The sequence below is a fragment of the Capra hircus genome, chromosome 1 (genome assembly GCF_001704415.2).
Source record: "Capra hircus breed San Clemente chromosome 1, ASM170441v1, whole genome shotgun sequence".
Lineage (NCBI taxonomy): Eukaryota > Metazoa > Chordata > Mammalia > Artiodactyla > Bovidae > Capra > Capra hircus.
This window is the reverse complement of record NC_030808.1, coordinates 23,566,800-23,589,229: the sequence shown is the minus strand read 5'-3', so window position 1 is coordinate 23,589,229 and position 22,430 is coordinate 23,566,800. Positions and strand designations below refer to the sequence as shown.

The 22,430-nt window shown below is 35.3% G+C and overlaps 1 protein-coding gene across 6 annotated transcripts in view; it reads right to left on the bottom strand.

Annotated features, from left to right (window-relative positions):
- The window catches only part of ROBO2 (roundabout guidance receptor 2), a 660,838-nt gene that overhangs the window by 91,903 nt on the left and 546,505 nt on the right, over positions 1–22,430 (bottom strand). For all 6 annotated transcript variants that reach the window (XM_018053546.1, XM_005674776.3, XM_018053521.1 and 3 more), the window contains exons 9-14: positions 21,907–22,078; positions 15,821–16,026; positions 9,806–9,887; positions 9,212–9,374; positions 7,459–7,625; positions 3,465–3,586 (exon numbers count right to left, since the gene is read on the bottom strand). In XM_018053546.1, coding sequence (XP_017909035.1) covers positions 3,465–3,586; positions 7,459–7,625; positions 9,212–9,374; positions 9,806–9,887; positions 15,821–16,026; positions 21,907–22,078 — 912 coding nt within the window. The remainder of the gene's footprint in view (positions 1–3,464; positions 3,587–7,458; positions 7,626–9,211; positions 9,375–9,805; positions 9,888–15,820; positions 16,027–21,906; positions 22,079–22,430) is intronic.

Here is a 22,430-nt window from a genome sequence, read left to right as displayed (position 1 = left end):
TGGAAGAGGCATGGCAGATAATACCCTTTCTGTGCTATTGGAAAAATGATGAGGTCATTATGTCCCTTCATGGGAGCAGAAAAATAGAAACCATTGTATGCCAAAAACAAAATAAGTCAATGTGAAATTATATGAAAAATAAAATTAGAAACAATGCAACCTTAAATAATCATAGCTACTCTTAAAACATAAATTTAGTTTTACTTTTTGTTAAAGCACTACCCAGTTTTGTACTCTCAGACCAAACATTTGACTAGTCTAACTTAAGGAGCAACAACATGCCCCGTCCAAGGTCATATGTTGAAATTCCACTATTAAAAAGTATTTCTTCCAACTAAATATTTGTCTACAGTTTCAAGTGAAAAACAAAGAGCAGTTTTACATTAAGGAAGCTCTAATCCCATTTTTATCTACACATAGAGGTAGGATCCTGGAAACATTGTTCAACCTGTCTCCGTTGGTTTCCTTTTACAATCTACTGTTGTTATTCTTTTTAGTTGCTAAGTCGTGTCTGACTCTTTGCAACTCCGTGGACTGTAGCTCGCCAGGCTCCTTCTGTCCATGGGATTTTCCAGGCAAGAATACTGGAGTGGGTTGCCATTTCCTTCTCCAGGGGATCTGCCCAACCCAGGGATCAAAGCTCCATCTCCTGCATTGGCTGGTGGATTCTTTACCACTGAGTCACCAGGGTCACCCCTTAAAAATAGAATTGGACTGCTGCTACTGCTGCTAAGTCACTTCAGTTGTGTCCGACTCTGTGCGACCCCATAGATGGCAGCCCACCAGGCTCCAATGCCCCTGGGATTCTCCAGGCAAGAACACTGGAGTGGGTTGCCATTTCCTTCTCCAATGCATGAAAGTGAAAAGTGAAAGTGAAATCACTCAGTCATGTCCGACTCTTAGCAACCCCATGGTCTGCAGCCTAGCAGGATCCTCTGTCCATGGGATTTTGCAGGCAAGAGTACTGGAGTGGGGTGCCATTGCCTTCTCTGAGATTTGGACTAAAGAGACTTAAATGTTAATTCAGTTTCTTCTGTTCTAATATAATAATGCCTCCATATTTCCCCATAGAGATGTAGAAAAGTGATAATGCTGTTTCTGACGCCTGAAGACAGAGTTAATTACTTCTTCTTTGATGGAAGCCTCTGTTTATTAAATGTGTGTGTGTATATATATATATGTATATAAATCAGTTATGGCTTTTCCCTGTATACCATTGTTAAGAAGTTCTGTGTTTTTCTCAAGTAGATTTGTGTTTTCCATCACAAATATAGTGTTAGATAGTGTTTTCCAACATTTACTCCAAAACTGGTCCTCAAAAAATGCTTACTGAACTGTGTTTACTCAATGGATTTATTACTAAGAAGACCCTGGGATAATTCTCTTCATTGTATTTTATAAGTCAAACATTATTGATTAAGAACTGATGAAAAATAACCAGTTTCCCACTCTCAGCTTCTTTCATTGAGGAAATTGATGGAAATAGGTGAAATGTTATTAACCTAAAGAAATCTGCATTCTAAGCAGGTAGTATCCTTTTTTTAAAAGTTACTATTCTACTACCACTAAAACAATACCACCACCAACAAAAACAATACCAGAGACATAACTATAAATATTTTCTAATTAATATAATTCTTTCTTATCAATTATAATTGATATAATTCTAATATTATAATTAAAACAAAAATTTTCTAGATATCCCTAGGTCAAATGACCATTACTTACACAACATACAAGATCTATAAACAAACAGGGGGCTATGAAAAGCTGGGCTCATTTATCATCCTTATGGAATTTTAGAGGCTATAATAAAGAGATCTTGAGCATGAATGAAAAGTTGACATTAAGTGCATCAGGCAGAAGAATGCACATTATCTGTTTCTTCACAAAACACAGACACACAGACACAAATACATATACAAAGGTTAATAATCTCTAATATGAATAATATGGATATTTTTATTCTAGCTATTGTTTTCATTGCAGTGACTACCATGTGATGAAAACATTTTTCATTCTGAAATAATAGTGGATAGGTTGATATTCAATAGTTCATGGAATTATTTTATTATATAAAATTATAATAAAGCATATTAAATATCAATCTATTTCTTAAGACCCATTACTTTTTACTATAAAGTAATTATTAATTAATTATAAATTAATTAATTACTATGTGATTAAAATTATATACTTTTTTGGTACTGCTGGATAATATTCAGCTACAAGAATATAAAGATAATTGATTTAAATTTAGAAGAAAAGTTCAAAATTAAAATTTTTTGTGCTTCAAGTAACATCATTAAGAAAGTAAAAACCATCACACAGATTGGGAGAAAATATTTACAAATCATACATCTGATAAAGCATCTGCACACAACATGTACAGAACTCTTATAAAACTATACTAAGAAGAAAACTCAGTTTAAAAATGGGCAAAGAATTTGAACAGACATTTTGCTAAAGAAGATATACAAATGCTCAATACGCACACGAAAGATTCAAAACAGTCATTAAAGAAATGTAAATTAAAATCACAGTAATATACCATGCATACTCACTAGAATGGCTATAATCAAAAAGCCAGGATAACAAGTGTGGTTGAAGATGTGAGAGAAACTAGAATCTTCAAATATTGCTGCAGGAGCATAAAATTGTGTAACCTCTCTGAAAAACGTTTTGGTAATTCACCCAAACATTAAGAGTTTAAATCAACAATTCCTAAGTATACATCAAGAGAAATTAAAATATATGTCAATGTGGACACAAGTGTTCATGACACCATTATTCATAATGGTCAAAAGTAGAAAGAACTCAAAGACAAATTAGCTGATAAATGGCTAAACAGATGTATAAGATACATCTATACAACGGAATTCTACTCTGTAATAAAAAGAAACAAAGTACTGATGCATACTACAACTTGGATAAACCTCAAAAGCACCATGCTGAGTGAAAAAAGCCAGACACAAAAGGTCACATATTGCATGATTCCATTCACATGAAAGCCAGAGGCGCATTCACACAGAGCAGATTAGTGGTTGCAAAGGGCTAAAGTCAGGGGAATGAAGGAGTGGCTGGCTGCTCAAGAGCCCAGGGCTTTACTTTGGGATGAGGAAATACTCTAAAACCAGATTCTGGTGGTGATTGCATAACTCCGCAAAGATACCAAAAAATATTGAGTTGTATACTTTAAAGTTGTATACTTTAACATCTCGATAAGGAGATGTATTGGCACACGTGAAAATTCAGGAGACAAAACATATTATTTATATTGCAATCTATTTTTATTCTGTTTATATTTTTGCCTATTGAATTTTTTTTTTCTTTTTTGGCTTTGATTTACCTTGACTTTAAATGGTGAGGATTTTGATTTTTGGTTTGTTTGCTTTTTTCTTTTCTGGTTTGTCTTCTCAACGGCGTAAACGAGACTACTATTAGGATAGCCTTTAAAAACTTACCGTCCATGTGACTTGAACAGTGGTGGGAGTCAAAACAACCGGAGTATGAAGACGGACGAGGACGTCTCCGAGTTCTTTCTGGACTTGCCTGTGGTCCACGCCTTGAGCTGGTGGGCTGATATCTATAGGGATAAACAGTTCCAATCCTTAAAAATTCACAGTGCAATTCCAGTACATATTATACAAGCCAATATCATGCCATTAGAAATAATCATGGGAGAAAATGAAAAGTCCTTTGTGACAAACAACATTAAAGAATATTTAATATACATACTACTACTTTAGGATATAAGATGAGATTTATCTTCACTAAAATAATATTAATAAAAGTGTTAGTGACCCCTTATCCTCATTTAATACACTGCTGTGAAAGATCTATTATTTTCTTACTAAAGGATAAAGTGTGTACTGTAAGACTTCTTTAGAAACATCAGTTTAATACAGATGTTGACACACTGAAGGACTTCAAGTAGTTACAGGGGCCAGATCTGAAAACTGCTGTTTAGGAATTTGTTCAATCCCTCTTCCCAATTAGCAGGTTGTGTGTTGCTATTTCTGAACCTATTTCAGTCTGGGAGAGTAGAAGAGAAAGGAAGCAGGGGGCCTGGGAGTGAATTCTGTGACTGTGTGTGTGGGGTGGGGGGCACTCAGTTGTATCAGACTCTTTGCAACCCCATGGACTTGCAGCCTGCCACTAAAGGTAAATAAAATGAGGGAAAGAATCCTCCCAAATTCACACACACACAAATTCTGATGACCAATTTAACACACTGATAAAATGTTCTGTGTAAAATTCTGAACAGTACTCCAATACTTGACAAAATTAAGGCTGCTGATTTTTTGTAGTGACTGTTATGGTGAGAAGAATTGCAATGTTTAGAATGATACACTCTCAGCCATAATCTGTTCTGATCATGGATTCACCATTCACCTAAACATTGTTCTATTTCCCATCCAACAGTTTATACCCTATGTGTCCATTAAAGAAAAAAATAAGATAAATTATAGATATCCAAGTCCATCAAACTGACATCAAACACTGAATTTCACACAGATTCAAGTGGTACACTGCACTGGTAAGTTGATTTTTTTCTTTAATCACCTTACTTAAGGAAGGAAGTACAATTTAAAATGATTTATTTTCTTAATCTTGCCTTCTCCTAATTTCTCAGGCCACAAAGCATTACTCTTGCAAATATATTTTTAAGTGCCTATCTCAAAAATAATTTAAACTGGGTGCACTAACTTAAATTGGAGGGCTTCCCTGTTGGCTCAGCAGAAAAGAATATCCCTGCCAGTGCAGAAATTAGGAGTTTGTCTTTGGGTCAGCAAGATCTCCTGGAGAAGGAAATGACAACCCACTCCAGTAATCTTGCCTGAGAAATCCCATGGACAGAGGAGCCTGGCAGTCTATAGCCCATGGGGTCTCAAAAGAGTTGGACATGACTGAGCGACTGAACAACAACAATTGGGCACTACATTTTAGTAATTTTTCTCTAGTTCCACTTCTTTTTCATCCTTAATATAACTTTAATCAGCAGCAGAGGAAGTTTTAGACAACATACACAATATATGTACCAATATATCAATATATGTATATATTATTAATATCATGTTAATGCTACTAGTCTTTGCTAATGTATCTATGGTTGACTGTGATATTGATGGTACAAGTATTTGCTGCCTTACTGAAATAAGAAATTTATAAATTCTACAGCATTAGTATCTTCAAAAAATAAGAGCTCACACCGCAAAGTGTTCTTTGCAAAGAAGTGCTTGGCAGAATGCAAAGTTGCTTGAAAGTGTGGTGTCAAAAATGATCCTGACATTCAGACACAAAACATGAGTTTTTCTATTAAATATCTGTTAAGGGAGCATAAGTCTTTTGCTCTATATGGTCTCTCGACTGGAACAAGCCAGACCACAAACAACTTTTCATTAATCTTTGTTGACCTTTTCGCAGAGAAGTTATTTTATGAGTCAAGATTTAGTGACTGGCACTGTTATTGAATGATCAAGAAGGGCCGCCGGATTTAATCACACCAAAAATCTTCCCCATTCTGTGATCTCCCCACTTTCCATTGCAGCTATGCACAAAACCTATTTCTATCTACAAGAGTAATAAAATGACCTGAGTACTGCAATTTCTTGACTTAAAAACCATACACTTCTTTTTTTTAAGGTCAATAATTAAATTTATTCATTAAATTCATACACAGTAAAAGCAAGTGGATTCAGGCAAGGTAAAATAGAACCAGTTTCAGGTCTTCAAATTCCTTGTTGTACTTTTTCTTTCTCTTGAGACAGGTTCTTTACCTACAGGCCCTTTATCATCATGGAAAATTAATCACATTACTTCTTAGAGAACAATAGCAAAGTGGCACCCCCTCCTCCCATGACTGTCATCATGTCAGCAACGTTGCAAAATCACGTGGTGACTTTATTTGACTTGATTGCTTTAAGGCGCCCTTCTCTGTTATAATAGCATGCTAGTTACTATCACCAAGCTACATTGTAATTATAATAATATTTTATGGCTGTATGGTGCTTTTCATAGCATAAAAATACTACTTTGAATTATATCTTGTTCAAAACCTTTTACAAATAAGAAATAATTAACCCTTTCTCAAGAACCCTGTGGGAGGTAAGTTGTAACAAATAATAAAGCCACCATTTCTATTTTATTAATTACTTTCATGTACTAGTAACAAGGGAAATTCAACATCCCATATTAACCCCTAGACTCCAGCAATTTCTCAGTGTGAAGAGACAGGCTACTAAAGATGAGATGGGGAATCTTCCATTTTGATCTCATATATTATTTTTATTAGTCAAAAGAATCACATACCTCAGGAAGAAAGCTTGATTTACAGCTTCCTGAAACAAACTGTTGCTTTAAACATCTGGTTTAATACCATTTACTGTAAAGATGTTTGTCAGATTTGAGCACGAACATTCCTGGAGGGCAATTTAACAGACTGCTGGGCGCCACCCCCAGAGCTTCAGGGTCAGGGCCTGAGAATTTTTTCTGAGGTAGCCCCAGGTGATGAGATGCTGCTTTTAGGAACCACACCTTGAGACCCACTTTGCAATCAAAACACAATTCTTGAACCACAGGAAGCAATTTTGATATCCTTAACAGGGCATCTTATCCATTAATATTCACTTTTCATTATGGCAGAATTAATTTCAAAGAAGGAGAAACATTTTCCCTTCCTTTGAAATATGGAAAAATCCTATGCGCATGCGTGCTCAGTATGCCAGACTCCTCATGACCCCATGGACTGAAGCTCACCAGGCTCCTCGGTCCATGGGATTTCCCAGGCAAGAACACTGGAGTGCGCTGCCATGACCTTCTCCAGGGGATCTTCTCCACCCAGGGATTAAACCCACATCATCTCCACTGACAGGTGGATTCGTTACCACTGACTCACCAGGGAAGCCCATAAATTATATATCTTTAAATTTCTATTATATAATTAAAATGATGACCAGTAAGTTTTGTTGTCTAGTCTCTAAGTCATGTCTGACTCTTTTGCCACACTCCCTAGACTGTACCCTGCCAGGATCCTCTGTCCACAGGATTTCCAAGGCAAGAATACTGGGGTTGGATGCCATTCCTCCTCCAGGGGATTCTTCTGACCCAGGGATTGAACTCACGTCTCCTGCATTGGCAGGTGGATTCTTCACCACTGAGCTACCTGGGAAGCCCCTGAAGCCTTATAGTTAAGCCCGACTTTAAACTGCCATGTAATTGTATCAAATTATTGTGTTTCATTTTTACTAAATAAACCCTGACAGCTCCAGAAAGAAGCTATACTCACTAAGGTGAACAACAAAGAAGCTTTCTCTTCTTTCACTGGACCAGGTCTAGTGAAACATTTTAATATGCAGTGCAGATGCATTTATCGCTGGTCCTGCAATCCCTTTGTCCTTAAAGACACGTTTAATGCCTCTTTCTAGAACCAGTCATGTTTGCCGTCACTGAAATTACCTTGGGTGCGCACAGGATCTGACATAGCACTCGGGTCACTGAGACCTTGGGGGTTGATTGCTCTGACCATGAATAAATAGATTGTATTGGGCCGTAGTCCTCTCACTGTATAGAGGGTGGTCTTTACGTGGTTTGCCACTGTCTGCCAGCTATTGCTCACCGATTGGCTGAAACGGGAACAGAAATTTCATTTAAAGAACAGTCGTGAGGGTCTTGGAAATGGAGTTGGATATCAATGACAAAGGTTAATGGCTGAAAATTAAACACACACACACACAACGCTTGAAGTGTTCAGCCCAATAAATGAAACATTTGGATGATTTCAGTTTATTCCACAACAAAGCCGAGCCCACCTAACGGAAGTGCCATGCACAACAAAATTAAACTCAGCCCAGGAGATGTGATAGCCCTTTGCTAAAGCACAGCAGCCCACTAAATGAATACCTGTAAAAGGAACAGAGGCCAAGATCACAACATCAAGTTTATACAATAAATATGGTCCTCGTAATGTATATATATACCTTGAAAAGAATTAACCTGCAGAAAGAATAAATGGACTACAGAGTAAATTATGCCAATACATTTTCCTGTTACAAGTTGTGTTTTCTTTTGCATCAATTCCACATGCAATATTATAATAGAGCCTTCTAAAACTACATATCTGTAAAAGAAGAAAGGAAGCATGTAATGAATATTTTCCCTTGGTCACATTTTTAATAAAATTGTACATTACACAGAATTGTGATTTCACATCTCAGAATGGTGAAATATCTCTGATAGTGTGTGCGGACCCCTTAACAGATAGGATGCCCTTCCACAGCCTTTTGTCTAAGCTCACATGCTACTTTTGCTTAGAATGAGGAGAAAATGTGATTTTTCAAGGCTGTTTGATTTTCAGAAGTCCTTATACATCAAAGCATGAAAATTACAGAGAAACACTGTTGTGAAATTTGAAAACTAGGTACTGATCATTAACTTTAATAGATTAGGGAAATCGAAAATAAAAGTGATGATTTGCCCTTATGCTTAAAAGGGAGAGGCGCTATCACTATATTTATAATGGCAAATAGAAGCAGTTTGAAACTGAATATGAAGCTACATTTTCTCATTAGTATAACTATTTTTTCAAATTCTCATAAGACAGTTTTATACCAGTATTGGCTAATTTATAGTCTATATCCCTAAGGTGAGGGCAGTTATTCCTAATAATGATTGGACCTAACTTTTCCTTTTAGCCATCAGAAGCGCTTTTAATCAATCTCTTAATTATAGTTTTTAATTCTCTCTTAGGCATAGCCAATACATGTAGTCAAATATATAGCATAAAACACTGGAATTATTTCAAATTCTTCTCTAATTATTAGGAAGTAAAGTTCCAAGTTTCCATACCTCAACTTGTGTAACTTAAAAAGTGCCTGTGCCTAATTAAATTATGTCCTGCTTAGTTCTAAAGCCAAAACTCCATCTTAAATCCCTATAATAGTCAGGCTAAAGAAGAGCTAAGTGATGATGTCATAACTAGATGCATATATACATAGGCAAGGATGATGCATATTTAATGTTATAATTAAGGTATGAATGAAAAATAAACCCAAAGTCTATTCTTGAATAAAGTCAAATACCAAAGATAAATTCTTAAAATGCACTGGTTAAACATGTCCTTAGAATAAAACAGCAGGATAGCTCACTTGAGATTTTAGAATATAGGAGCTAAAGCAAAAACTCAATGGAGAAAAAAGAAACTGTCTCATACCTGAAAGCCTCAATGATATATGCACTTGCTGGAAGAATTCCAGGGGTACCTGGTTGCCAGGACAAGGTGACACTGTTCTTAGTAACATCAGTGACCTGTGGTTTGGAAGGTGGTCCAGGTAGGTCATTTAAATCATAACTTTTACTGATTGTTGCTCCAGATTCTATAGAGGACAAACAGAAAAAATTCATTTCTGATTGCATAAGTTGACAACGATGCCTAAAAGACAGAAAATAGCCTATTAAAGAATTTGAATAGACTGTGAGCAATTCATCGTCATGAATCAAAAGTATAAAAGTGAATATTTGTTTTTATCCCTAAATATCAGAAAACATTTACTTTCACACATGATCACCTGAACTGCTTGTTCTTTAGTCAGAGAAAATATAAAGATTACCAAGGACAAATGCATCAAATTTCATATATGCAATGCTACGTGCCAAGCAGGGTATAAATGAAAAGGTGACATAAAGCTTAGTTTTTACAGTCAATAAATTTAAAATCTTGCTCTCTTTAACTTGTTATCTGATAATGAGCTAATCACTAAAACTGGCTCAAGATTTCTCCTGTTAAAATAATTCACAATGAATTCACCTGTCACATCCAGCACAGCACTCCAGGAAGTCTCCCCACTTGAACTTGTAGCCACACAAGTATAAGTGCCAGTATCAGAAATCTAGTGTGCATAGAAGGGAGAGAATAAAACTGTTTTAATTGATTTGTAGAGTGATTACTCAGTCTCAACAAGGCAATATTTGACTTCTAAAATATATCATTTGGTTGTTGGAATTATACACTAGAGTCAATCAAACACACATGAAATATTAAAATAAGCTCATAACAGTGGTTCAAAGAGTCTTATTATTTCTGAGAGTCTAAATGTTGTCTGTAAACTTTAACAGTTTTCTATTTGCCTCCATGGCAATCATCTGTTAACTCCATTTACTGTCGGGCTTCACTGTATTCTTAGATATGGATAACTCAGGAGAGAATTTTTCAGAATCCTATAAACATTCAGGCTTTCCTGGTAGCTCAGACAGTAAAGAATCTGGCTGCAATGTCAGTAGTGTAAAGCTGTCCTCTTTGTCATCAATAAACTCTATTTCACATGATAAAATATACCCAGAAGTAAATAAGCACTCAGATAACATGGAGGTGGGGGGCAACACTTTTTTTTTTTTTTAAGACATGGAGAAAAGTGAAAAGGGAAAAAAAAACTTTAAAATGGAAAACTGAATCTTTCCTTTTAAAGAGTACAGTACTCACATTAAAGTTGTAATAGTGAATGAAAAAAAGCTGTATCATTAAAAGCAAATAAATGATATCTATAGAATGATTGCAATACAGAGCTAAAAGGGTCACAGAACTTATCTAATACATAACACTTTTTAAAGTATACTTAAAACCTTCATTCACTGATTACTTATGTTCAGTTCAGTTCATTCACTCAGTCGTGTCCTACTCTTCACAACCCCCATGGACCACAGGAAGCCAGGCCTCCATGTCCATCATCAACTCCCAGAGTTTACTCAAACTCATCTCCATTGAGTTGGTGATGCCACCCAACCATCTCATCTTCTGTCGTCCCCTTTTCTTCCTGCCTTCAATCTTTCCCAGCATCAGGGTCTTTTTAAATGAGTCAGCTCTTCACATCAGGTGGCCAAAGTATTGGAGTTTCAGCTTCAGCATCAGTCCTTCCATGAACACCCAGGACTGGTTTCCTTTAGGATGGACTGGTTGGATCTCCTTGCAGTCCAAGGGACTCTCAAGAGTCTTCTCCAACACCACAGTTCAAAAGCATCAATTCTTCGGCATTCAGCTTTCTTTATAGTCCAACTCTCACATCCATACATGACTACTGAAAAAACCATAGCCTTGACTAGATGGACTTTTGTTGGCAAAATAATATCTCTGCTTTTTAATATGCTGTCTGGGTTGGTCATAACTTTGCTTCCAAGGAGTAAACATCTTTTAATTTCATGGCTGCAGTCACCATCTGCAGTGATTTTGAAGCCCCCCAAAATAAAGCCAGCCACCATTTCCCCATCTATTTGCTTATTTTAGGTAGTTAGAATAGGAAAAAAGAGTCCAGAATGGTGGTGGCTAAAAGACAAGGAAGGGAAAAGCCTGAAAATAGAAAAAAGGAAGGTCCAAGGACCAGAGTGAGGACCTCAGGTAAAACAAACAGCACCCTGTCTAGCCCAGTTTACATAAGGCAGGCTCAGGAGGAAGTAGGAAAAAAAAAAAAAAAAAAACAGATAAAAAGAGGGGCCAAAGAGCCGGGGTGCTCTCGCTTTCTTCTCTTTGCATCTTTTGGGTCAGTGTGCCGTCATGCCTTGAGGATGTATTTCCTTTATTTTCTAAATAAAACTGAGCTGTAACACGGAGCCTGCAACACTGATCTGTTGAAGAGCTGTAACACTCATCTGTCCAAGAGCTGAGGCACAGTCTATCTGAGAGCTGTGACACGCCAAGGGCTTTAAAGTCCGTCGGTTCAAATTTTTGTTGTGACAAGACAGAACTGAGAAAATTATACACTCCTCTGACACTTAAAACATTTTTGTTATTCATTGACTAGTGGTAAAAGATTTGAGGAATAGTTGATAGTATAATCAAGAGTTCTCTTTTATAAATGTTAAAGGCTAAAGATTCTGTGATTATATCTTGACAAAAACACCAACATCAGGAAGATGTAAATTAAAAGCCCTCCCTGTGGTGGAGCCCCATGGGCTGACATTACAAACAACATTCATTCACAGTAGTTTAGGTGTGAAGGAAAAGTGAGACTGGGAAGAGAGACGGATGATCAAAGTAAGGCAAAGCAGAAGATATAGAAGTAAAATTCCATGATGAACATGAGTCTACTTGTTGATAAAATACGAGTGCACGGAATATAGTATCTGCTGGGTTCAAAATGTAAGTGTATTGATGACTCAACCTTCCACAATTGATTCTTGGGTAAATCATTAGTGCCTAGATGTTACTGTGGTTCCACCATTTTAATTGATTTTAAATGTCATTGTGTATTTTAACTTAGTTTCAAATTGCTCTGGCATGTCATTCTTTGCTATAATATCTCTGTACAATTGTCTTCTATTATGCCGATGAATGATGGGGGATAGCCATTATAGAAAAAGCCATTTTTTCAAATGTGGCTATGCACACATTATAGTCATTAGAAATCTTTGCATTTAAGAAGTATCACTCACAAACTAAATATAATGAGTCGAGGTTGGATTTTAATGGGATGTTCATTTGAATATGGTCTGTGAAAGAGTAAAGAATTTGCATTTTATTATAGCAGTTGAACTAAAATGTAGCACTTGTTATTATGTGCAAATGCTAAAAGAAGAATAGGTAGGTAATGCTTCTTAACTGCATCTCCTTGTCATTATGTGGAGATACGAGTTTGACATTAGCTGTGGTAGGTAGGTTTTAATGAGTATTAGAATATTCTACTTCCCAAAAGAAACAGATTCAGTTACCAATTAGCTGGACCATAAGTATACAGTGTTCATCACACAATTTTTCCCCCTTTGCATTAAGTGCTGAAAAAGAAAGTGAGATACAGAGAAATATGACCTACAGAAACCCTCTTTTGACGGTTTCAGTGAAGTACTGTAAAACATTTTATTTCCTGTTAAAGACAGTCTTCTTACAGAAAAATAACATTTTCATTATGGAATTTTATCAGAAGTGATATGAAAATTCTAAATATCATTACTAAAGCTCAGTCTTATTCCACCATCATCATTACCACATTCATTTTTATTCCTTAACTTTAAATAATATATTTTCTGGTCATGAGTGCTTCATATGTCTCCTATCATTCTCCTTTTATTTTTAACCAAGTGTTTTAAAAAAGAGACAATGTGTTTGTACACTTTCACCTACTTTTCTCCTTGTTTAGTTGGCTGAAGAGAAGCCCCCAGACGTAGGCATCTATGAAAGACTACTTAGGAGCCTGACAGAAGGCTCAAAGTTTCTTTGACATCATCAAGCACCCATCTTTAATTACTCCTTTTAAGCACTACTGGGGGTCTTGACTGTTCAAATACACCCTTTAATACAGCAGTACAGTGGAAATGCATTATCATCTGTGGCCCCAAAATTCTGCCTTTGGCTCAAATGAAGAGGTTAAATTGTTTACTCAAGGAAAGTTGGCATTAATGTTTAAATGCCTCCCATTTTATCAGAGGAAGGTTTACAATTAATTTATAATAAACAAAGGTGAAAAACCTATATAATTTTTCTTCAAATAAAACTTGACAGCATTTTGTCTACTTAGAGCAATGCCTGTCTCAAAATTAAAATAAAAATTACACACATTCACTTTAATAACAAGTTAAAGATTTGTGTCTGTGCATGCGCACACTACAAAACAGTTATTCTTCCTTTTTTGTTAGGTATCTGTATTTGACACACCTGATAAACACGTGATTTCAAATACTTCACATTGTAAAAAAAACTGCCTGTGGTGATCATTTGAAAATACATGTAATAACCATTTTACATATTCCTCTGGCTTCTGAATGGGAAAATTCAACATCTTTTTCTTTCTTTTTTAATCACCTTGGTTACCAATTTATACCTAGATACCAGATTCTACCAACTGTTTTTTCACTGAATCATTTTCAATCAATTTTTCTTCATGTACTATCACAATCAACCACCCTAAGTTCAGGCCCTTATTCCTAGTCTTATGACTATTCTGACATAGTCTTGAGCTTTAGCATAGTACTTGCTATATGGAAGGGAGGCTTTCTATATTCGGTTGAATGAATTGAATATACTTGTGTAGGACAGGTGGTCCCCAGGACAACATCCTTCTGGTATTGACACGTTGTGTAACCACTAACCTCAAATGTGTAAGGGACCTATTGACTTACTCCTGGCCAACAGAATATAGCATGGGTAACAAGATGTCACATTTGTGATTGTTTTGTAGGGTAGTAATCCTGTTTGCCCAAAATCACTACAGATGGTGATTGCAGCCATGAAATTAAAAGACACTTACTCCTTGGAAGAAAAGTTATAAGCAGCCTAGATAGCATATTCAAAAGCTGAGACGTTACTTTGCCGACGAAGGTCTGTTTAGTTAAGGCTATGGTTTTTCCAGTAGTCATGTATGGATGTGAGAGTTGGACTGTGAAGAAGGCTGAGTGCCAAAGAATTGATGCTTTTGAACTGTGGTGTTGGAGAAGACCCTTGAGAGTCCCTTGGGCTGCAAGGAGATCCAACCAGTCCATTCTGAAGGAGATCAACCGCGGGATTTCTTTGGAAGGAATGATGCTAAAGCTGAAACTCCAGTACTTTGGCCACCTCATGTGAAGAGTTGACTCATTGGAAAAGACTCTGATGCTGGGAGGGATTGGGGGCAGGAGAAGAAGGGGACGACAGAGGATGAGATGGCTGGATGGCATCGCTGACTTGATGGACATGAGTCTGAGTGAACTCCGGGAGTTGGTGATGGACAGGGAGGCCTGGCGTGCTGCAATTCATGGGGTCGCAAAGAGTCGGACACGACTGAGCGACTGAACTGAACTGAACTGAACTGAATCCTGTTTGCTAAAAGACTGTCTTCCTTGTTGATTTTGAGGAAGCAAGTATTGGGAATATCTACATGGTAAGGAACCACAAGCAACCTTCAGTCAACAAGAAGCAAGAAGCTGAGGTCACCAGTTCAAAAGCCATTAGGAACTGAATGCTGACAACCATTTTGTTTGAAAGCAAACTGATCTGCAGTCAATTTTCAGATGAGACTATAACCCTGACAAAAGTGTTCTGTGATCCTAGGGCAGAAGGCCTTGCTAAATCATGCCCAGGCTCCTAACTAACAGAAACTATGAGATCATAAATATGCGTTCCTTCAAGCCTCTAGGTATTTGCTAATACTGTTACACATAGTAGATAGCTAATACAATATTCAGAAATAAACATTATTTTGAGTTGCTCCAAAAACAAGTCTAATTTGGTAAGTTGGTAGCAACGATCATTGTCTTTCATGTCATTTTCCACTAAAAGATCAGCAATGGCTTGCTGTTATCCAAAGATTTAAATCTAAACTGCACAGCAACTTTGCCTAAACTATAAGATTTTTTATGAACTAGCCAAACCTGCTTCCTGTGTCCTCACCAGTCTCATCTCTTTCTTATTCTCCACGTAAAGTATTTGACTGAACTGCTTTATCCTCATTTCCTTAGAAACTCCCTTGTTCATGAGAGCAGAACAGATACATTTGTCACTTTCAAATTATTTTATTTTTTTCAAACTATTTTAAATATACCATTACTATCATTAACTTTATATGTTTAACCTTTCTAGTTTCATTGACCATATACATACAGGGCTGAATGAAGAATAGAAAGTTTCTAGGTCTGTTATGAACTTATGATTAATATAAGGACAATGCACTTCCTGCTAATTTCAATCAGAACTTCCCTCTAATTTCAGTTTGTCATTTGTAAAATAAGAAATAACATGGTCTATAATCAAACGTACAGTGATCATACAGGCATGTAAGATTTTATTTCCCAATGGAGTGATTCCCTAGGGATATACATACTTACATTGAGAGGAAGATCCAAATACAAACTCAACATTACTTACCCTTAAGTTCTTAATCTGCAAAGTTCCTTGTTCTTGTATAGTTGCTCTTGGATCTCTACCCAGAAAAGTAAATCCCTCCTTTAACCAGCTAATTACAGGAAGAGGGTCACCAGTAGCTTTACATTTCAGTAATGCTGTGCCATCTACTGCTAACGTCTGGTTGGCTGGGCCTTGTAGAATTATAGGTGGAGGTCTATCTGTCAAAACTAAAACACAAAGACATTTTCAGAATATTTTAACTTTTATGAAATTTAGACATTTTTATATCATCAGTAATCACAGCAAAAGTAAGATTAAAGCCCCAAAGTCATACATACTACTTTTACTTTTTTCTGTATATTCTATGCCCAGTGTAAATTTATCATCTACACATACTACACATACATCTGTACATATTTTACTGAAGCCATAGTATTACTTACTATTTACCCTGACTTACCTGTAACTAAGATGATGATAAGATGAGCTCTGACATCTTAGAAATGTTTAGTATTATTGAAAGATTTAATCATATTAAAATGAAAATGAAAATGTGGAGAGCTTATGACAATCATTCATAAGATGGCCAATTTACCTTCATAGTACCAGTTACACTTTATTTATATAGATTTAATATTTTTCATGATAATACATTAGACTATAAATACTTTATTTCCAAAATTGCTTCATTGCTCTAAATTATGGTAATAGAATTTGGGTGATAGAATTTAATTAGTTTGCACAATTCAGCAAAAAATAACCTAGTTAAGAATATATATATATGACAAGACAAAAATAGGACTTTCATGAAAAATTTTCATTTACATATATATCAATTCCTGTATTCAAGTAAATTTTCCATAATTGCATGAACTTAGGTCACTATGCTTTTTAAATCAAATGTTGATTTGTAGTAGTATCATCAGGACCTTTAGAAGTATTATATAATGATTTAGGAAGCATATCAAAATATACAGTAATATTTAAATGTGTGATGAAAATATAGAATCAATTAGAGGCAAGTTTTCATCTACAACTCATTAGAAGACCATGTCATATTGAAATTTATATCCAAGTCCAAGGAAAGATTTCTGAAAAGAAAGTTTTATAAACTTCACATAGGATTTGCTTAATTAGGTATATTTGCTGTTTATTACATTTTTACTATATGTATATAATATTTAAATACATACATAACTTACACAGAAAGAAAAAATAGTGAATTTGAATTACTGTTAAGCAACTGTGAAGAGTGCTTTTTCTCAAGAAAGTCATCTTGTATTACAATGTACATAATCAAAAAAAGTAATTTTGCTCATTAATGCTCTAATTTCCTTTGTCTACTAGCTTCTACAAATACTAGTTTATATGTTTGTTAATTTTTCATTCTAGATGCATTTTTATTGCTAGACTTTACCATTTTAGGGAAAAATATTAAAATAGCCCTTTATTAAATATTAAATATTAAATAGCCTACCATGAGAAAGCCAACCAATTTTGATTTAAAACAGAGGTTATGATATATGTGTCCTGGCATGTTAAAACAGAGTGGACTTAAAGTCAACCTACACCTACTACATCAAAATATGTATTAAAATGTGTGTATATATAGAAAATCTTGTAAAAACCTAAGGAAAACAGTATTCTCTGTGTAGTCGTCACAAAAAAAAATTAGAACCATTTAGTTCACTGATTTTCTTGACCAAATTTTTCATTTCAGAAGTAAATTAAATGAGAGCAGACATGAAAGTGTAATATTATACCAATTCTGACACATCTGTCAATAATTGTGCAAGTAGTTATTCAAGTTGAAAGCTTCATGGAATTTATTCTATTTATAAGTCAAAAATGGAAGACTAATTCTCCAAACATTATGATTTTAAAATTCACTGAGAAAAATGGGTCCGTATTAACAGAAAATAAGCTATTTATTAAATTTTATATAATGTTACTCCTTTGCATCAAATGAAATATCTATATAGAATTCAGGCAACTTATAATTTGCTTTTACTGTCATATCAGTGGAATCATTAGATATAGGCAAAGGACATCTGATTAGATTCTTTTTCTCTTTTTTTTTACTGCCCAAATGAGTAGCTCATTGTCTTGTAAATGGATTTGATCAATAAAGTAATTGGAAATCTCCTGGCCAGAAAGAACTTTCAGTTTCAAGGATGTTATGGGTGAAAGATGACCACAAGTTTCCATGACACTAAGGTCGGAGGTTAAATGAACATTTAGGGCTTCCAGTGATCTGTGAACGGTTGCATGGTTTTTTCTAACTATGCATTATAAATCCTCAGTAAACCATTCATACAAGATCATTGCGACATCTGTTGTCAATATAACATAAATACATTTCTTCTCTCTAGTCCTTATAGATTCTATTGGCTCTACTCCAAACTCTCACTGCAATTTTCTACTTTTCTGAGAGAAAAAAGGGGAGAAGAAAATAAATGAAGAATAGAGTTAACAAATTAATGAGAAGGTATTTTAAAGGGATTTTTTGAAATTCAAGTGTATTAAAACATCTTAGCTCTATCTATATATCAGTAAAATTATCACTCAACAGCACCTTCCATCACCATTAATAATCTCCTCTCATGTGAACACTTAAGTTAAAAATATTTCCAAGAAAGTAAGTACAAAAATGTAATAACAGAAAACATTGCTATAGATGCTTTGCTTTTCTGAACATGACGTATATTTTCATTCTACACTGGAACTTCATTTGGCTCTAAATCATAAAAACAACATGTTCAAAATGAAGATGATGGCTTACATATTATTAAACTGTTAACTAATCTGAAAAATTCAAAACTATGAATAAAAGCAGAAGTCATCACCTAATATGTCATCAGCAAATTAATAGAGATAGAGTTATATATAATAAGGGGTGTATGTGTGTGTGTGTTTAGATCTCAAAGTTAGATTTCTTTACAGTCAAAGTCAACAACTGTACAACCTACATACAACGTTCTTGCAAAATGATTTGACTTTGTGATTGCTTATTCAAGTAAAAATCAATGCAGAAATTAACATTCAAACAAGTTGTAACAAAATGTTCAGAGCCATTTCAATTCAGGGTGGGATGGGACGAACTGGGAGATTGGGACTGACATATATACACTACTGCTACTATGTGTAAAATAGATATCTAATCAGCCTACTGTATAGCACAGAGAACTCTACTCCTTGCTCTGTGGTGACCTCAATGGGAAGGAAATCCAAAAAAGAGGGGATATATGTATACATGTTGCTGATGCTGCTCTACAGCAGAAACTGACACAACAGTATTAAGCCACTATGCTCCAAAACAAAAAGTCATCAAATTTCCTTCTCACTCATTTTAAGTCTGACCACAGACACAAAGCTATAATTACTACTGATTTGAAAGACTGCGTCACCAACAAACAATTTCTCAAAACAAACTTTCTGTTTCATTGTTCTTTAGTCGCTAAGTCATGTCTGACTCTGTGACTCCATGGACTGCAGCCTGCCAGGCTTCTTTGTCCATTGGATTTCCCAGGCAAGGATACTGGAGTGGGCTGTCATTTCCTCCTCCAGGGGATCTTCCCAACCCAGGGATCAAACCCATATCTGCTCCATTGACAGGCAGATCCTTTATCACTGAATCACCTAGGAAGCCCTTCCTTTTTATTATATCAGGCATAATTTTGAATATCTACTTGTTTCACGATCCACAGCAGTCACATCAACTGGCTCTTCTATATCATCAATTTTGTTTTCTACAAATATGGTTTGCCTTCTGCATAACAACTTCTTCATTTAAAAACATTTAGAAGTCTGCCTCTTTTAAAATACTATGAGCAGCTAGATTACAGCAGAGCTCTTATGCATTATGTTTGGAGTGTTTCATAGTAGCACAGAATAAAAGTCTTTTGCCAGAATATCTTATTTTCCAAGTATATGTTTCTGTACATTTTTTCTAGTAGAAGAAAAAAGAAATAAAATATAAATTATATATTTATAGTTATAGTTATAAATATAAAATATTTACAAATATTAATTATATTAAATTATATTTTATTAATATAATCATTAATATATTTATTCTAGTAGGAAACATAGGAACTTAAAAACACTAATAAATATATTTTATTTTTTAAAGAAATATGGATATTTGAAAGGTCAAAGGACTTACCCATCTAAAAGTAGAATTTTTTTGCACTGTTACCCATGAACCTGACACCTTTCAGTTCCATAGCAGTAAAGCTCTGCCATATCAGCAGGTGTGACTGTTAATGACTCAATATCCCCGCAGCTAATGTTTGTCTGTTCTATTTATTCCCTTTCCTGACATGATGCTGAATCAGGCAATAGCATGGGCAGGCATTAAAAAATATTGCTTTTCTATTAATTTTAAATGATATTGTAATCTACATGTAAATTTGAATTGTATGAAAGCTCAGCAGAAAAAGAAGAGAATCAGAGAGGTCACAGTCCAAGCTCTTGGATCTCAGATGCCAGCATCCAGGGCGGCGAAAGAGGGGAGGGGGAATTAGACACCTCACAAATGTAATACAGCAAGAGAGAATTGTTAATCTAAAATATACTAGAATATGGATTAAATTCATGCTCAGAGGTTCACAAGCCATCTAAAACTCCCTACATGTCAACTGACACAAGAAAGTGAAAGTGAAGTGAAAAAAATTGAAAGTGAAGTCGCTAAGTCGTGTTCGACTCTTTGCGACCCCGTGGACTGTAGCCCATTAGGCTCCTCTGTCCATGGGATTCTCCAGGCAAGAATACTGGAGTGGGTTGCCATTTCCTTCTCCAGGGGATCCAAAAAAGACCTTGCCCAAAAAAAAAAAAAAATCAATCACGAAGATATATTTTTTAACTTTCACTATGAATTAGATGCTTCAGTTAAGATTTGTAAAACATACATGCAAATAAAAAATAATTTTAACATCCATTCATAGCTTAAAGTTAGTCATACAGTCATGTCCGACTCTAAGATCCCATGGACTGTCGCCTGCCAGGCTCCTCTTGTCCTTGGAATTCTCCAGGCAAGAGTACTAGAGTAGGTTGCCATTTCCTTCTCCAATTCATAGCTTGCAAGGTATTTAATTAATTTAACTTAGTGAGAGTATAATTTTAAAAATCACTGGATTGTTGTTGCCATTTAGCTGCTACATTGGATCCAAGTCTTTACGACCTCATGGACTGCAGCACGCCAGGCTTCACTGTCCTTCACTATCTTTCCGAGTTTGCTCAAATTCTTGTCCATTAAGTTGGTGATGCTACCCAACCTTCTTATCCTCTGCTGCCCTCTGCTCTTTTCTCCTTCAATCTTTCCTAGAATCAGGGTCTTTTCCAATGAGTCAATTCTTTGCATCAGATGGCCAAAGTATTGGAGTTTCAGCTTCAGCATCAGTCCTTCCAACGAATATTCAGGGTTGTGAAGTCATCAGCCGATATATCATCAGCCAGTTAATATTCAGAGTCAGAGTTATTTATAATAAGTTATGTGTGTGTATGTGTGTGTATGTGTGTGTGTATGTTTAGGTCTTCAAGTTAGATTTCTTTACTGTTAAAATCAATAACTCTGTAACCTCCACACAACCTTCTTGCAAAACAATCTTGATGTTGTGATTGCTTACTTAAGTAAAAATCAATGTAGAAATTTAAATTCAAACAAGTTGTAAAAAAATGTTCAGAGCCATCACAATTTGGGGTGGGGTAGGATGATGTGATTAGCTAACATAAAAAGTCATCTCTGTTTCCTGATAATAAAGATGGTATCTTTTCTTCTCTAGTAAAATAAAATTATCACTATTCTTTAGAAGTAATCATGTCAGCATAAGATTAGGTATACAGATGGCATGCCTATTTCTATTTCACTAAAATAATGCATCGCTATATCTTTTAGAATAAAATAGATTGTTTTGGATGTTCTTCCTGGGGAAAATAAATAGTGTAAATAGATCAGAGAGAATTAGAAACATTAAAAATGTCATTTTACTTAGATTCAAACTTACAAGATAAGCATTAATTTTAATGATTTAATTAACAAGTCAGAAAATTCCATCCTTTGAAATAAAGACAACTATTTTCAGAAAACAAATCTAATAATACCGCACCATCAGTAACTTCCAGTTGAGCTTTTGCTAAAATACTTCCTGCCACGGTGAGGGCCTGACAGATGTAGTAACCCGCGTCTGAACGCTGAATGTTGGTAATTGTAAGATCCCCAGTTGGTGACACAGAACACCTGCTGTTGGGCTGTTGGGGTTGGTTTGGGAAGAGCAGATTCTGTGGAAACAAACATAATTTTATCAATATTCTCTTCTCATTCAATAGGAAAGTTATATCAACAGCTATTGCAACTAGAGAAATGTGGCTGAAAAAAAGAAAATACATAGGTTAAAAAATATGGTGCTGAAATGTTTAGATGTCACAGAGTGAGTTTCATTGGAAAATTTCATGCCCTCACTGAAGGAACAATCATCTAAAAATTCTAGGTCTTTATTTGGACCTTTTATTTCCTCCCTGATTTTCTGTGAGTTACTGAATATTTCTGAAACATGGTTTCCCCATCTGTAAAATGGGCATAACACTTATCTGATTCAACACATAAGACACTGTGAGAATCTGGAATGTAACA